A 17,280-nucleotide genomic window follows, 5' to 3' on the forward strand; every position below is an offset into this window, starting at 1 on the left:
GGATTTTCCCAGGCAGGCGGCTGTTCGGGCCCGGAAAGCCCCAGGCCTGGGTCCAGAGCGTCCGCGGTGGGAGGGCCACGCTCCTGGTCCCGGAGCCAACCCAGAGCCCGCCCCCTGGGGTTGGCGTCCGGGCCTCGCCGCGCCCACGCCCGCTCCATCTGAACTGACCCGGGCGGGGGGTTGTTGCAGTCTTCGCGTTGTTGCCGCCGCGGTACCCACCCCCCCCCCCCCACCCCCGCCAGGAAGGGCGGCACCCGCCTGCCAATTTCCCCTCCCGGGTGCCAGGCTGGGAGCGGGGCGACTGCCAGGTCTGGTCCTGCCGGGGCGGCTGCTTGGGCCGCCGGGCGCCGCCCGCGGGACGCCCTCCCCCGCAGTTGGGACGGATGGGAAGGTGGCTGGTGCGCCGAGAGCAGGAGGGTCTAGCCGGCTTCGGACCCGGAAGCCCCCAGAGCGGCAGAGAAAAACAGGCTGAGAAACCGCAGGGGTGAGGTAGGCAGAACAGATAATTCATTAATTCACTTATAAAATACTGAACAACGTAGCCCTGGAGACACCGCCTGGATCATGGCAGACAGACAGTAAACAAGCAAATATGATTCGGAGATGGTAAGTGCTAGCAAGAGACAAAAAAAAAAAAAAAAAAAAAAAAAAAACAGGTCAAAGAGGTAGTGACGGGGCAGGGGAGGTGAGCTGCTTTGAAGAATGGATTGGAAACATGGACCTTGAATGATGCAGCTTTTCAGATCTGCATCCAGGCTCGGCGAAAACAGCATCCTGGGCAAGAGGGAAAAGCACATGCAAAATTCCTGTGGCCAGAACAAGATCAGCTTACTAAAAACAAACAAACAAACAAACAAAAAAAAAAGCAGCAAGAAGCCAGTGTGCCTGGATTGGAGTGAACCAGAAATAGGGAGATGAGGTTGGGGAAGACCACGGAGGGCCTTGGGGAGGGAGTGTAGATAAATTACAAGACCCAGATGAACGACCTTGGAGGATTATTAGGCTGAATAGTACTATTAATCATAAGTCTGTGGATTAAATGAGCCTGCACAACCACTTGCCTGAACATGCACAGCATCAAACTGCACTCCCTGGGAACACTGCTCCTAACACCTGCCTCCTAGCCTCAGCCTCACCCACCTCAGGGGCAGGTCGGCGGCCCTTCCAACCCAGAGTGGGGCAGACCTTGCAGCAGAGACTGTGCATGTAGCTCAAGCTTCCACTCTCGGTTCTGCTCTTAGGACTGGGTCCCCACCTTCTTCCAGTCCCAAGGACCTGTCCGAAGAACCATTAACTGGGCCCCGAGCTTCACAAACTGTATCCCTTGTAATGTGCACAGTGATGTGCCTTCGTTGTCTTTATTCTCATCTCACTGTTGAAGAGGCCCCCAGGGAAAAAATATCACAGCTCTTCAATGGCATTTGAACCCCGGCTGGCAGATGGCAAAGTGTGGGTGCTACCCTGCTCGGCCAGGCTTCAGGAGGTAGGGCATCCTGGGACTTGCTCCCTGCAAGAGACAAGCAGCCCACCCAACCCCCTACCCCACTCCCTACCCACTGCTCCCCCTTGAAAACCACCCTCAGGCCATGGAGAAAGAGGAAGCAGTGAGCATGATGTAAGGCTCCCACCTTGTGGTGGAGATCAGTAACTACAGCGTCAATTTCCCAGGTCAGGGAGAAGGGGAGGAGGTAGGGAGCAAGGACACCAAGACAGACCACACCGATGCAGACTAATGTCTGTCCTAATAGTTTATTGGTCACTTCTAGGCCTGTGCCCCGCTAGATGGGCTCCAGGAAGGGACTCACCATTCACCAGCTCCCAGCTGGGAGAATGAGAAGGCCTTGGCCAAGCCCTCCAGGCTCAGGGACTACGAAGTTTAAAGGGGCAGGTCTGGCCTTTCCTGGGTCAACATGGGTATCCAGGTAGGGGCGTAGGTGGGGGCCAACAACTCAAGCTTTCCACCTCTCTGCCAGTCTAGTTGTGTTTGGAGAAGTATTCCTTGCTGTCGTCCACGTTGGGTTTAATCGTGTCGCTGCCTGGCTTCCAGCCAGCGGGACAGACTGTGGGAAGACACAGGGAGGCACATGTGAGACTAGAGCCATACCTTTAAGATAGGGGCAGTATGAGGGGATGAACAGAGGCAAAGCAAGAGCCTGAGTGGCAAAAGAAAAAGCCCAGAGCTAAGTGGTACAGGCCCAAGAGCATGTCGAGACAAGGCCTCCAAGTCCAGCTACAGGATGTTCGGGCTGATATTTTTATTTCTTTTTGACCCTTTAATGCTGCTTTCTCCCTCAGCTGTAGACCCACTGGATTTTGAGGGCCTGTGATCAGGCCATGTCCTCCACGTGAGAAGATACTCTGGCCCAACTATTCTTTAAACTCCGCCTTGGCACACACATCTTTTCAAATACCTTCTGTAGATCGGTTGCTTCCCAACCCCTCGCCTTCCTATTGGGGTATCTCCCGCTCCAGACTACGAACTTCCGGCCGACAGACCCTGAGCTGACTCTGGGGCCCTCACGTCCGTCCCACACAAGTGACAGAGCAGGCAGTAAATGCCTGCATGAGGGCTGAGTACGGACCCACGTCTGAACCCAGGTGGATGTGTGTGTCTGCTCACCTTCGCCATGCTCATCCGTGTACTGGAAGGCCTGGACCAGCCTCAGAGCTTCGTCCACCGAGCGCCCCACAGGCAAATCATTGACAGTGATCTGGCGAAGGACACCCTTGCCATCGATGATAAAGAGGCCCCTGAAGATACCAGGGTTCATGGTGAAGAGCTGGAAGCTCCCATTGCCGGGGCCGGGGAGGGACTATCAGCTCCTTCCTGGCCACAGAGCTGGGGGCAGTCCCCTCACCCTGAGGACTGGGGCTCCCTCCCTGAGGGCCAAACACTACCTGTAGGCAATGCCCTCATCTTCCTTCAGGACGCCATAATCTTCAGACAAACTTCTGGTTACATCAGCCAGCAGGGGGATGTTCAGGGGACCCAAGCCCCCTTCCTTCCTGGGAGTGTTGATCCTAGGGGTAGAGGAGACAGGGCTGGCACCTCAAGATGGCCTGGCACAGCAGGGTCGTCCCCCTGTGTGTCTGAGTGTGATAAAGGCTGGAGAGGCGGTGCTGGAAGCCGAGCGATAAGGGGCTTTAGAGCAAGGCTCTAGGATCCCCACCCACCCCACCCTCAAGAGGAGGCAGGGGCTGGCTCCCACATCTGGGAAGACTAAGCCAAGGCTCCAGCAAAATGTGTTCACATGTGCGGATGATCCCCCCCCCCCCCCCCATCTTGGGGCAGAAGGCCTGCCTTAGAGTCCCCATCCTCGCTCTAGCTCTCCGTGCTGGGCCGCAGCCCTTCCCTCTCTAGAACTGGAGTTTCCACCTGTTTGAAATAACTACTGGAAGGGAGGCTGTATTGTCCTAATTGAGATAAAGCATCTCCACCTCTCTGGGCCAAGCAACTAGGTTTCAAATGCTAATTACTGCCACCGTCATTAAGGACTTGGGCGTCATCAGTTCTATTATTTTCAAGGTGGGGAAAGGGAGGGACAGGTGTTGAGTAACAGCCACTAGAACACACAGCTGGGATCCTGTGGAGGATGGAGACTTAGATGCATCCTCCCTCCCTGCTGGTGCCCGCTCATACCAAGCCAGGTGGGTGAACTGAGAGTCGACAGAGACCCCCAGCACCTCACAGCCCAGCTTGCGGAAGTCCTCAGCACGCTCGCTGAAAGCGATGATCTCCGTGGGGCAGACAAAGGTGAAGTCCAGCGGGTAGAAAAAGAGGACCAAGTACTTCCCTGGGGGAGGGAGAGGAGATAGCCAAGGCATTAGGCCTCTAAGGTCTGGGCCCCACCCCGACCTGGGCCCACTCTCGGCCGCCCTCACCTGTGTAATCGGAAAGCTTCACCTCCTTGAAGGCGCCATCCACCACGGCGGTGGCGTGGAAGTCCGGGGCGGGCTTTCCGACGTGCGCTTTGCCAGAGGTCATGACTGAAAGCTGAGACCCCCCCCCCCCCCCAGTCCGGTCAGTGCGCCCGGGGAGACCCTTTGTCCTCCCTTCCCAAGGTCACGCTGCGCGCTGGGCCCAGTTACTGAGTCCGAGAGGCAGAGGCCGCAGCACTGCCCCCACACCCTCCCCGGTGCCGGGTCTGCGCGGCCTTGAGACTGCGGGAGACCCGCCCCCCTGACCAGCACTAGCGGCCGGGCCGCAGCCGCCGGGCCCCCTCCATTAGCGTGTCGGCCCTGAGCGCCCTAGCGCGAGCCCACCGCTCCAGGAGGAGACCCGCGAGAAGGTGGCGGGGAGCTCGGCGACGCGGCCTGTACTGCAAGGCCGAGGCCTCGGTTTCCCCTGCAAGGACAAAGGCAGGCACTACGGCGGGCGGAAAACAAAGGCTGCAGAGCTGAGGCCTGGGCCCGGCCGGAGCTGCTCCAAGGGGGCTCCCCAGAGCCCCGTGCCCTCCAGGGGTCCATACCTGCGTGGGTACGAGCGGGACGCACGGACCGCAGACGCGCGAACACGCGTTCTCAGTACCTAGTGCACTCGGCCTCTGTGCCTTTTATGCGCGGCCCGAACCATGACGCACAGGGCGGGGGAGTGGTGGGCGGACGAGTGCAGCGGTCGGGTCCACTGCAACCGCAGGGGAGGGGGAGAGAAGACGGCCGGGTCCACGCGCCTGCAGGCAGCGGGACGAGTCTCAGAGCCTCCGGCCCCGACCACTGCCACCGCCGGCGGGGGGAGTGCGGGCACCAAACAGCCCGCGAGGAGCTCCTCCTTGGAGCGCGCCCGGGTCGGTTGGAGTCCGGCATGGCCGGGAGCCCGGCGGACTTACTGCTGCCGCCTCTGATGCTCCTGCTGCTGGCGACCCCTGCCCAGTTCTCCCCCGAGTACCATTATTTCGGCGAGCAGGACGAAGGCGACACCTGGGAGCAGCTGCGGCAGCAGCATCAGGAGAAAGGTAACCGCAGAAGCCCCTTTGTCCCACTTGGCCAGCTGGCTGCAAACAGATCCCCCTCCAGGGACTTCAAATCTCTCCCCAGCTGCGCACTGGCGCGGCCCTCTTGGGCAGGTTACTTTTCTCTGAGGCTCAGTTTTTCGTATCTGTAGACTGAAATAGAGAGTGACTTAAAAGCAGCTTATAGAGGGAGAGGGGACGTGAGTAGGCAATAAATACCGAAGCAGACACATCCATAAACTCACGGATAAATGCTGGGAAGAGTGGAGATAGGGAAAGAAGGGAACCGGTAAACTTCTGAAGTCAGAGAAGGCCTCACCGAAGAAGATAGATAGCCAATGCATCAGGAATCCAGCAAAAGCCAAAACATGCAACGATTTAGGGGGAAGAGTGTGCCAGGGAGTGGGAACAGCAGGTGCCAAGACCAAGAGGCTGGACGGGGGGGGGGGGGGGGGGGGGGGGGGGGGATGAAGTGTTAGGAGTGTCTGTGAGGTGCTGAGTTGGGATAAGACCTGTTACCTAGGGGCACAGGGAGGAGTCAGTAAAAGGACCTTGTAAAAGAGCCTCCGATAAGCACAAAGAAGGTTGGAGCAGCTTTAAAAGTGGTCATAATAATGGTTTTTGTAGTACAAGCTAGCACATTGCCGCAGGCTGTCAGTACCTTCATTATGCCAATTATGTCATTTGATTTACCACCTGGCAGGCCTCCTGGTCAGGGCTTGCTGAACAGGCCCAGTATCACCTCCGTGAAGACCAGAGGGAGTCAGCTTCAGATGGTGGGCACCAATGGTGTATCACACTCCCAGCTGGGCAGGCTGGCATAAGCGGGAAGTGTCAGTTTGCAGTCCCTCGGGGCTAGGTGACCAGGTGTATGAGCTCAAAGAGTGACTTGCTTTCTAAAGGTCTCAGTTTACCCACCCGGGAACAATGGGGGAAGAGAAACTGAAATAGTCTATGGTGGGGTGCCTGGCACAGAGGCAGAGCCCAGCAAACAGAAGATGTCATTTGTTAGTGTCTTTATCCTCCTCCCTTCCTAGAGGAAGGCGAGGGGGGTAGGTTCCCCCCTACCTGGCCCTCCATCCCTAGAAGTGTTGGACTCAATCCTTGGCCCGTGGGGAAAGTGGCGCTGTTTCTGTGACCTGGGCAAGCAAGAGCGCAGCCGCGAGGTGGTGGGCACAGCGCCGGGCCCGGTGTTCATGGACCGCGAAAATCTGGTGCAAGTGCGGCCCTGCAGACAACGTGACTGTATGTCCTGCAAACCGACCGATTGCGACTGGAGGCCCTGAACCCGGGTGAGAGACTGGCGCAGAGGAGGCGGGGTCAGGACGGGCTGTCTGGTCCGGGATTGAGAGTTCCCAGGGTGGGCGGGGAGAGAGGAAGGGCGGGGTGGTGGGGTGGGAATGAGGGGGGGGGGGGCCCTAGGGCTGAGAATTGAGGATGGCGGGAGAGGGAAGAGCTGAGTCAGGAACCCTGGGCCCCACTGATAGCCGGGGAGAAAGAAAGAAGGAAAGATAGATGGTGAGGGGCAGGGAGGGGGAATCGGAGATGGAGGAACTGTGACCCTGAGGAAGGGGTATGAGCCTGTTGCAGGTCAGGGACCTCCAGGCCGAGAACATGAGCCCCGCTGAGATTAGAGAATTGGGGGACATGAACCTTGATTTGGGGGGAATGGCCTTGCCTGGTAGGCACAGACTCTGAGCAGAAGTCTGTTGAGATCTGGGATCACAGTTGGGGGGGAGGGGGGGCTTAGCCCCAATTAGAGGGTAGGAAGCAGGGGGTGGGCGGAGAGGGTCGGGGTGAAGTATGGAGAGAGAGAGGGAGTTGGGGGACCTCAAATCTGGAGGCCTGAGCTCAGTGTAAGTGGGAATACCTAGTCCAAAAGGCTTAGACTGTGCAAGACAGGGACCCAGTGATGTGGACACTGTTTTATTCTGGCTGTATAGTGGTATTTGACCTTCTAGGTCCTGACTGGGTGGAATCCTCCGAGACCCGCATCAATTTCCCCTTTATTTCTCCATCCAACTACCAGCCCCGACGGGCGGGGCTTCAGAGATTCAGGGGCGGAGCTTGGAAAGCGACCCCGCCCACCCCGTTCCCCAAACGAAGAGTTCGGCGGTCGGCCTTGGGAACTACAATTCCCAAGAGGCCACACGGCAGGAGCTTCGGCGGCCCCTGCGCAAACGTTAACGGCGGCAGGCGCACCGGGGGCGTGTCCTGCGCACCGATTGGTCGGGAGCGAGAGCCGCTTCCGGACCCGCGGAAATCGCGCGCCGAGACCTGGGCCCGCAGATTTCATTGTTGAGGCTTGTAGCGGCGGCAGAGGCAGCATGGATCTCAGCGAGCTGGACAGAGACAGTACGGGCCGCTGTCGCCTGAACTCGCCTGTGCCTGCGGTGTGCCGCAAGGAGCCCTGCATCCTGGGTGTCGATGAAGCGGGACGGGGCCCGGTGCTGGGTGCGCCCCCAGGGCCGGGCAGGGGGAGGGGTGTGATAAGGGGAATGCTAGTTGCAATGAAACGGGAGCCGGGATTGGACCCTACCCAGGGAGGCGGGTAATAGTGGTGATGGCACCGGGAAAAGCGGTGATGATGGAATAGGGATAACGGTTTTCACGGCTCACTGGTTGGACACCCGTTTCCCCAGGCCCCATGGTCTACGCCATCTGTTATTGCCCCCTGTCTCGTCTGGCAGATCTGGAAGCCCTGAAAGTGGCAGGTGAGCCCGAGGTGTGAGTCTGGGGAGGGGGTTCATGGGCATGTGGAGGGGCGGGTGCAAACTGGAGGAGAGAGCAGGAACTGGGGGAACCAGTCACTTCCCTTCTCTCCCAATCCTCCTCCCAGACTCAAAGACCCTATCGGAGAGCGAGCGAGACAGGCTCTTTGTGAAAATGCAGGAGGACGGGGACTTTGTGGGCTGGGCATTGGACGTGCTGTCTCCAAACCTCATCTCTACCAGCATGCTTGGGCGGTGAGGGGCATCCGGGAGGGGCCAGGGTGGGCTGGAAGGGATTGGTAGCTGGATTGAGGTTGAGGTTGACTGGGCTCTGTCTCCCACTGCAGGGTCAAGTACAACCTGAATTCCCTCTCCCATGATACAGCCACTGGGCTGGTACAGTTTGCATTGGACCAGGGTGTGAAAGTTGCCCAGGTGAGCTGTTGGGTTGCCCACATTTGAATACCTCAGGATAAAATGGGGGTATACAAGTGTAGTGGATGATTCAGGGTCAGACATATCTGGATGACCTCAGGACTATTTGTTGCTGCCTTTGACTTCCTACTACTTTTCCTACCCTACGAGTGTCCTCACCCAGGACCATGGAGGAGCCCCCAGCCCCACCCCCATTTAATTTATCTCTTTATTCTGAAGGCTGGGAGTCCAGAGCAAATCTGTATCTGTCCACCTGCCTACAGCCTCAGTCCTAGCCCAGGGCCCCTCCTCTCCTGGATTCCTGCCCCGCCCTCCTCCCACTTTGAGGCCTATCCTTTACAATCTGCTCCTAGTGCAGCAAATAGTCCTCTTTTGAAATGTAAATCTCAACATTTAATTTTTTGATCCCGGTAGAAATTAAACCTGGGAAGCTCAGTGTCAAGAGGAAGAGAATGAGATTAAGTTACCAGAGGGAAATCTAAGTTGGCGTTGTATCCAATACTCTGAGGCAAAAAAACAAAACAAAAACAGGCTGTTTTGAGATAATAACAAGGGCAAATACACTTGAGATAGGGAATGTGACAAGGGAGACCTTGCTGCAGAGGTGGCTGAGGTCCAGGGCTGGCATGAGGAGCTGACAGTGCAGTACTGGAACAGATAGACAAGGGCCCTGCATTCCGCGGTTCATGGCCAAGTCAGGGGACACAGATGGTCAGCTGGTAAGCAAATGATAAAGGTGATTTCTGAGAATAGCAGCTCTGGAGATCACTGACCCCATCTCTCCACTCCAGCCATGAGGCCTCCCTGCTGCTGTCTAGCATACTCAGCGTGGTCCCACCTCAGGGCCTTTGCACCAGCTGTTCCTTCTGCCTAGAATCCTCTTTCTGGAATCTCCACCTGGTCATTCCCTTATCTCCTTCAGGCCTTTATTTAAATGTCACCGCCTCAGAGTGACCTTCCCCAAATCTCTTCTACCACTGTTTAAAATGATAACCCGTTCCCAGGCTCCTGGCTAGCTCAGTCAGTAGAGCACGTGACTCTTGATCTCTGGGTTGTGAATTGAAGCCCCGCTTTGGACATAGAGCTTACTTGAAAAAAAAAAGACAATAACAGGGGCACCTGGGTGGCTCAGCCGGTTAAGCGTCCAACTCTGGCTCACGTCATGATCTCACGGTTCTTGAGTTCCAGCCCCTCATCGAGCTCTGTGCTGACAGCTGAGGGCCTGGAGCCTGCTTGGGATTCTGTGTCTCCCTCTCTGCCCCTCCCCTGCTCACGCTCTGTCTCTCAAAAATGAATAAACGTTTAAAAAAATAATAAAAAATAAAATGAAAATCCCTCCCAACTCTCTTCTATCCTTTATTATTTATCCTGTTTTAAAAAAAAAAATTTTTTTTTTTCCGGGGCGCCTGGGTGGCTCAGTCGGTTAAGCGTCCGACTTCAGCTCAGGTCACGATCTCGTGGTCTGTGAGTTCGAGCCCCATGTCGGGCTCTGGGCTGACGGCCCAGAGCCTGGAGCCTGCTTCCCATTCTGTGTCTCCCTCTCTCTCTGCCCCTCCCCCGTTCATGCTCTGTCTCTCTCTGTCTCAAAAATAAATAAACGTTAAAAAAAAAATTTTTTTTTAATGTTTATCCAGTTTTGAAAGAGACAGTGTGAGTGGGGGAGGGGCAGAGAGACACGGAGACATAGAATCACAAGCAGGCTCCGGGCTCCGTGATGTCATTACAGAGGCTGACATGGGGCTCAAACCCACGAACCTCAAGATCATGATCTGAGCTGAAGTCGAATGTTCATTTAGTGACTGAGCCAATCAGGCACCCCTCCTGTTTGTTTGTTTTTTTTCCACTTTATTTATGTATTTTGAGAGAGAGAGAGTAAATGAACGAATGTGAGCAGGGGGGAAGGGCAGAGAGAGAGGGAGAGAGAGAATCCCAAGTAGGCTCTGCATTGTCAACTGAGAGCCCATTGTGGGGCTCGAACTCACGAACTGCAAAATCATGACCCAAGCTGAAATCCTGAGCTACCCAGGTGCCCCTGTTTGTCCTGTTTCTTGTCTGTGGACCTCTCCAGGGCATCCACGAAGAAAGGGATTTTTGTCTGGTGTGTTTTCCTGCCATGTTCTTGGCATCTAGTGCAACCGTGGCATATAGTAGGTGCTCAGTAAATGTAGAATGGATGCAGCCTGGACAGGGACAGCCTCTTTCGGAGGGGACTTGTTAATTATTTGCTTATTTAATACTCTCTGCGCCCAACGTGGGGCTCGAACTCATGACCTCGAGATCGAGAGGCGCCTGCTGTACCAACTGAGCTAGCCAGGTGCCCCGGGAGGGGACTTAGAGCTGAGATGCCTCAGGGAAAGCTACAGCCTGGGGATGAGCTGAGAGGAGTATTCTAGGCAGCGGGAGCATCCAGTGCACACGCTGCGAGGCAGGCTCGGTTGTTTCCCCGGATGTCTGTTGAACGAATACATCTCTGTCACCGTGGCAGGTGTTTGTGGACACCGTGGGGCTGCCAGACACCTACCAAGAGCGGCTGCAGCAGCGCTTTCCCGGCATCGAGGTGACAGTCAAGGCCAAAGCGGACGCCCTGTACCCTGTGGTCAGCGCCGCCAGTATCTGTGCCAAGGTCAGGCGCCTGCTGGCCGTAGCCAGCCTCTGGCATCTCCTGGGGCCAGGGGGCAGGTGTGCCTGCTCCGGGGGAGGGAGAGCCTGGTGTTTTGTCTTCCCCACAGGTGGCCCGTGACCAGGCTGTGAAGAATTGGCACTTTGTGGAAAAACTGCAGGACCTGGACGCCGATTATGGGTCCGGTTACCCCAACGGTGAGCAGCCTGGAGCCGCCTCGAGGTGGCGACATTGGCGACAGCCCCAACGAGGCAGGCTGGAGCACACTTCGGCCTTCTCAGACAGGAGGGCCGCTTGCTTATGGCCAGCGTGAGGCAGAGCCGGAGTCTCGTGGGCAGGCGTTCTCCTCCCTTCTCCCTCCATCCCTACTTTCTCTCTGGAGCCCCAGTGAGGGCCTCACACCCTTGGCGGGCGTCTCTGTTTGTTAAGGGGAAAGGGGGCAGGGGGGAGGGAGGTCAGCTGATGTCCAATAGCCCCCGTGTAAACCTACTCTTTCCCCCAGTTATGAGGCGTTGTCTGTGTGGTAGATGAATGTGTGCCCACCCCCCGCCGTGAGTAGATTTAAAGAGCGAGTGACTGGGTTCAGGGAACCCTCTTGTCCTTCTGAGGCCCGGGGAAGCATGGGCAGATGGGTGCTTACTGAGTCCTCCCTGTATGCGCCATGCAGGTCTGGGCCCTGGGGATATAGCCATGAACAAGACAAAGAAAGACCTCTCTGTCCCCCCGGAGCTCATAGTTACTTGGGGATGATGAGCATTGACCCCCCTGGTCTGCAGATGCTGGTTTAATGACTCTTGTCCTTGAGTGGGCGAAGACATGTCTCAGAGGCAGTCTCCCTAAACTTGTGCCTTGAGCACCTGTCGGCAGGTGATGAGTCTGGGTGCTGCCTGTGCAAAGGTTCCGAGGCAGGAACGGCCTCAAACAGCGGAGGTGCCTCGGGTACTCGGGAGGCCTGAGATGCCAGCCTGAGGAACTCGGGCACCGTGTCAGGGGTCGGGGCCCATCAGCACTGCCAGCCCCACCCCTTCCTGTCTTTCAGATCCCAAGACCAAAGCCTGGCTGAGGAAGCATGTGGAGCCCGTGTTCGGCTTCCCCCAGTTTGTCCGGTTCAGCTGGCGCACGGCCCAGAGCATCCTGGAGAAGGAGGCAGAAGGCGTTATGTGGTGGGTGCCCTGGAGGTGCTGTGAGGAAGGAGGGAGGGAGGCCAGGGCTCCCCCCATCACCCCAGAGTGGTCAGTGTTGCCTCTCCCACAGGGAGGACTCACTGACAGGGGATCAGGAGGGACCTGGGAGGATCACGTCCTACTTCAGCGAAGGCGCCCGAGTCCGCCCCCGCCTGCCCCACCGGTACTTCCAGGAGCGGGGTCTGGAGTCAGCCACCACTCTCTAGGCGCCGGCCTGTTCTCGTTTCTGTGCCTTCGCCACCCCCCACCCCTGCTTTGTGATTAAAGTTATTTTTATGTTTTGTTTTGGTTTTGTTTTTTAGTTAATTAATTTTTTTTTAATTTATTTTTTGAGAGAGCACAAGAGTGAGCGGCCGAGAGAGAGAGGATCCCAAGCAGGCTCTGCTCTGCTAGTACAGAACCTGACGTGGGGCTCAAAACTGTGAGATCATGACCCAAGCCAAGGTCAAGAGTCAGACGCTTAACCAACTGAGCCACCTAGGTGCCCCTAATGTTTATTTATTTTTGAGAGAAAGAAACAGAGCACAAGGCGGGGGAGGGGCAGAGGGAAGAGGGAGATACAGAATCCGAAGGAGGCTCCAGGCTCAGAGCTGTCAGCACAGACCCCGACGGGGGCTCGAACTCACCGACTGCAAGATCATGGCCTGAGCCCAAGTCGGGCGCTTAACGGACTGAGCCACCCAGGCGCCCCTTGACCATTAGGTCTTTTAAAGTATGTTAAATTTTAAGCATCTTATAATTTTCTAGAGTTTTCTTTTTTTTTTTTAATGTATTTGTATTTCTTTTTTAATTATTTTTTTCAACATTTATTTATTTGAGAGAGACAGAGCGTGAGCAGGGGAGGGGCAGAGGAGGGGCAGACACAGAATCCGAAGCAGGCTCCAGGCTCCGAGCTGTCAGCACAGACCGCGACGCGGGGCTCGAACTCACGAACTGTGAGATCATGACCTGAGCCGACGTCCGACACTTAACAAACTGAGCCACCCAGGCGCCCCTGTGATTAAAGTTCTTTAAAGAAAGCCAAGCACGGAGTTGAACTTCGGGGTCGAAGCAGGTTGGAAGCGTGCCGTGCCGCTGGGCCCCACTACAGACGTCGGGAACCTAAACAGGATGGACCCTGATTGATTTGATTTTTTTGTTGTTGTTTTAATTTCTTTTTTAAGTTTATTTATTTATTTATTTTGAGAGATAGCAAGAGCCCGCACGCGGGAAGGAGCAGAGAGAGAGATTCCCAAGCAGGCCCCATGCTCCACCACGGGGCTCAATCTCACGACTGAGATCATGACCTGAGCCGGAATCAAGAGTGGGATGTTCAACCAACTGAGCCACCCAGGTGCCCCCGTTTGATTTGAGTTTTCAAATGCGTGACGTACGTGTAGGATGCAGAATTAGGAAGGAGCACGTTGAGGGGCGCATGGGACTCTGCCCTGACAGCACAGAGCCTGCTTGAGGTTTCTCCCTCCCTCTCTCTCTCTCTCTCTCTGCCCCTCCCCTGCTCGCACATGGTCTCTCAAATAAACTTTTTTTTATTTTATTTTATTTTTTTTTAACGTTTTATTTATTTTTGAGACAGGGAGAGACAGAGCATGAACAGGGGAGGGTCAGAGAGAGGGAGACACAGAATCGGAAACAGGCTCCAGGCTCTGAGCGGTCAGCACAGAGCCCGACGCGGGGCTCGAACTCACGGACCGCGAGATCATGACCTGAGCCGAAGTCGGCCGCTCAACCGACTGAGCCACCCAGGCGCCCCTCAAATAAACTTTTTTAAAAAAAGCACATTGAGAAGCCTCGCTCATACCTGCAGCCAGCTCACTGGTGGGCTTACCAAGTTGTCCTAGTCTTTTGGGGCCACTGTAACAAAACACCACAGACTAGGCAGTTTATAAATAACAGGCGTTAATTATGGTTCTAGAGGCTGGAAGTCCAAGATCACGGGGCCTGCATGGTCAGGTCCTCGGGGGGACTCTTTCCCCGGGGGTAGACCGCCAACTTCTGTGTCCTCACGTGGTGCAAGGGTCAAGGAACCTGTGGGGTCCCTTTTATAAGCGCACTAATCCCATTCTTGACCTAATCACCTCCTCAAAGCCCCACCTCTTAATACCATTATCTGTGGGAATTAGGATACCAACATGAGTTTCGGGTGGAGGTGGGGGGGGGGGGTGGTGTACACATAGACATTTAGATCCTAGCGGCTACCTTTTAGGTCCTTCTGAAGTTAGCCTGGCATGTTACAAATATATGTGCAGATACTTTCTTGAGGTTTTGTTTTTACAAATGGAAACTATACCCTACATATTCACCATTCTTCGCTACATCTTGGAGGTAATTCCAAAGTGAGTGTCTAAAGACCTTCCTCATTCCCTTTACAGCTAAGAGTCCTCAGTGTGACTGTCCTGTAGTTTATTTAACGCTTTTTTTTTTTTAATCTTTATTTTTGAGAGAGAGAGAGAGAGACGGAGCGCGAGCAGGGGAGGGGCAGAGAGAGAGAGAGACACAGAATCCGAAGCAGGCTCCAGGCTCCGAGCTGTCGGCACAGAGCCCGACGCGGGGCTCGAACTCACAAAACGCGAGTTCATGACCAGAGCAGACTGAGCCACCCAGGCGCCCCTATTTAATGCTTTTAAGAGATCAGTTGTCACCCAGCTTGCCGTTCAGCATGTATGGCAGAGGATGACCAGGATGTGCCATCATTTTAATGCAGTTTGTCTGTAGGACAGATTCCCAGAGGTGGGCTTGCTGTGTGGGTTAGAGGATCTATGCCGTTTGTAACTTGGAGAGAGATTTCCAAACTTCTCTCTGTGAAGGCTTGTACTCGGTAGCACTCCCCGCCCCCCCACCCCCCACTTGTTTCCTCCACAGCCTCAGCAGCAGCAGGACAAGTTTGTCTCACCCCAGGAGAAGTTTGGAAGTCGGGTGGCTCAATGACACCCAGGACACCATTTTTTAAATCCATCTTCTGTTTTGCATCTTTGGTGGTTTTTTTGCCTCCCACCATGGCTGCCACAGTTCCAGACATCACATCCCAACTTCCAAAGGTCTCCCCAAGCAGCTGCCCTGTCACTTCCTGGCTGCAAGTGGGACACGTCTATGCCCAAAGCAGGGGGAGTACCAGGGGAAATGGAATATCTGGGGAAAGCAACAAAAGCTGATTCCTGGGGGTAGGGAGAGACCTGGTGTCCCCCCCCCTCCCCCATTCCCTTCCCCGTGACCCCTCCTTGACTTGAGCAGTAGCAATTTAATGGAAAGAAGAAAAGGGATGGCTCTTCACCTTGTAATAAATGTTCTGATAGCAGGAGCCCAGGGCATTGTGGGAGTACTATGTACGGAGCATGTAGACGCCTAGGGCTACCTAGCAAAGTACCACAGACTTGGTGCCTGAAACAACAGAAACATTGTCTCACGGTTCTGGAGGTTAGAAGTCCAAGAGGAAGGTGCTGTTGGCAGGGTCGATTTCTTCTGAGGCTGCTCTCCTTGGTTTGTTGATGGCTGTCTTCTCCCTGTGTCTCCGGACCTTCCCTCTGTGCGTATCTGTGTCCTAATCTTTTTTTAAGGACTCCAGTCATTGGATTATGGCCCATCCATAGGACCTTAGTTTACCTTAATTACCTCTTTAAAGACCCTATCTCCAAATATAGTCACATTCTAAGGTCCTGGAGTTGGGACTTCAACATATGCATTTGGGGGGAAGGGATACAAGTCAGCCCATAACAGACTATCCACTCTGTGTAGGTCCCGTGCTGGGCACCAGGAAGGCAGCGTTGACCCAGCTACAAAAGGTGTCTGAGTGCCCAGGGAGGTCTAGGGGACCTCAGAGTAGACAGTGGGGGACGCCAGCTCTGCTCTGGGGCTCAAAGAGCCTGAGGAGCTGACTGGCTGAGATCTGAAGGGTGAGGGGTGGAACAGAACAGGAGGGTGAAGAGGGCCCCGGGCAGTGGGAACTGTGAGTACAGATCCTGGAAACGAGAGGCCCTGCTTTGAGAAGGCGGGAGGGCAGGGATAGTGAAGGCTGACCTTGGGGAGGAGCTGTGCCCTCCCCCCCCCCCCCCATTTCCCCACCCTAGGGGTGCCCTCTATTCAAGCCTCAGCCTCTGGTTAGCATCATAGTTGCAAAACATTACCCATGCTGATTCCATTTATAATTCTGCCCTGTCCTTTTCTACGTAAATACGTAAATGTATGCTGTAAATTTTCGATCTACTTTTTTTCCCCCCTCAGAATGATTAGAATTACAGTTCATCTTGAAGTTGTAGGTCCATCTGACTGCTGATGGAATTTGCCTGGACAGGGTAAGGAAACTATCCCCCTTTCTTCACCGCTGGCAATAAGCAGAAGCTAGTGGGCGCTCTAAAGATGTAATGTGCTAGGAGCACCTGGGTGGCTCGGTCGGTTGAGCCTCCGACTTTGGCTCAGGTCATGATCTCAGGGTTCACGAGGTCGAGCCCCAAATTGGGCTCTGTCTTGGCAGTGGGGAGACTGCTTGGGATTCTCTCTCTCTTTCTCTCTCTGCCCCTCCTCTGCTCACACTCTGTCTCCCCCCCAAGTCAACTTTCAAAAATAATAAAATGAGGTTAACAACCCCTTTCTGGAAGGTTGCAAACAATTCTGCCCTCCTTAGGTCAGCCATGTGGGTGACTCCTCTGATTCTCCTTCACCCATCTCTGCCCACCTTCTGGTTCCTGTCCCAAGGTCCTCACTGGTGTCCCTTACCTCCAGTCTCACCTCCTCCCTATCCTGCTTGCAAGGGCAGGCAAGAGTGTCAGTCTGATGGATCTTGCTCTGTGTAAACCTCCATGGCTCTCACATCCCTTATGATTGGGTCCAAGGGCCTTTGTCTGGTGTTGAAGGCGTTCTGTAATCTGACCCCACCTCCCATGCTCTGCTCCAGGCTTGCTGAGCAGCTGGGAGTTCCCAGAACCTGAAATCCCCAGGCCCCCTACTTGAAATGCCCTTCCCTATGTCTTGGCCACCTGCCTGGAGATCCTCCAAAGGCTTATCTACTTTCTTCCTTGAATTGAATGCCTGCCTATTCTTGTCACAATACAGTGCATAACAACTGATAACGGACGATGCCTACATTTACGGAGCGGAGCGTTAATTACGTCCCAGGCACTTTCTAAGTATTATACTTGATACCCCTCCCATTAGAAAGTGGAGTTTAGATGCTTCCTGTTGAATATGAGCTGGCCCTGGCAACACAACTTCAGTGGATAGAAAGCGGAGGTGACACTGGTAGAGATGAGACAGCTCTGACCTTGGAATATTTGTCCTTGGAACCCAGCTGCCATACCGTGAGGAAGCCCAAACCGCAGGGAGAGGACCCGCCACAGGGAGAGGACACGTGTCGTGACGCCGGTTGGCAGCCCCAGCAGAGATTCGAGGCA

The 17,280-nt window shown here is 55.1% G+C and overlaps 2 protein-coding genes across 6 annotated transcripts; one reads left to right on the top strand and one right to left on the bottom strand.

The window, feature by feature from the left end:
* Positions 1-1,733: 1,733 nt before the first annotated feature.
* Positions 1,734-3,985, bottom strand: PRDX2 (peroxiredoxin 2). The gene is made up of 5 exons (XM_019427563.2): positions 3,883-3,985; positions 3,641-3,794; positions 2,899-3,021; positions 2,621-2,751; positions 1,734-2,060 (listed from the first exon to the last, which is right to left on the bottom strand). The coding sequence occupies exons 1-5, from the start codon at positions 3,983-3,985 to the stop codon at positions 1,975-1,977; spliced, it is 597 nt and encodes a 198-aa protein (XP_019283108.1). The 3' UTR covers positions 1,734-1,974.
* Positions 3,986-4,555: 570 nt separating this feature from the next.
* On the top strand, positions 4,556-12,169 carry LOC109254033 (ribonuclease H2 subunit A). Of its 5 annotated transcripts, none has more exons than XM_019427562.2 (10): positions 4,709-4,952; positions 5,987-6,241; positions 6,893-7,403; positions 7,592-7,663; positions 7,789-7,915; positions 8,008-8,095; positions 10,581-10,718; positions 10,825-10,912; positions 11,755-11,878; positions 11,970-12,169. In XM_019427562.2, the coding sequence occupies exons 3-10, from the start codon at positions 7,277-7,279 to the stop codon at positions 12,103-12,105; spliced, it is 900 nt and encodes a 299-aa protein (XP_019283107.1). In that variant the 5' UTR covers positions 4,709-4,952; positions 5,987-6,241; positions 6,893-7,276; the 3' UTR covers positions 12,106-12,169. The 5 variants fall into 5 exon arrangements, with proteins under 5 accessions (XP_053752656.1, XP_053752655.1, XP_019283107.1 ...); XM_019427560.2 differs by having other exon boundaries at positions 6,911-7,403; XM_019427561.2 differs by having other exon boundaries at positions 6,036-6,241; positions 6,911-7,403.
* The last annotated feature ends 5,111 nt before the right edge of the window (positions 12,170-17,280 follow it).

The sequence above is a fragment of the Panthera pardus genome, unplaced genomic scaffold, assembly GCF_024362965.1.
Source record: "Panthera pardus isolate Hobbes unplaced genomic scaffold, ASM2436296v1 HiC_scaffold_8, whole genome shotgun sequence".
NCBI lineage: Eukaryota > Metazoa > Chordata > Mammalia > Carnivora > Felidae > Panthera > Panthera pardus.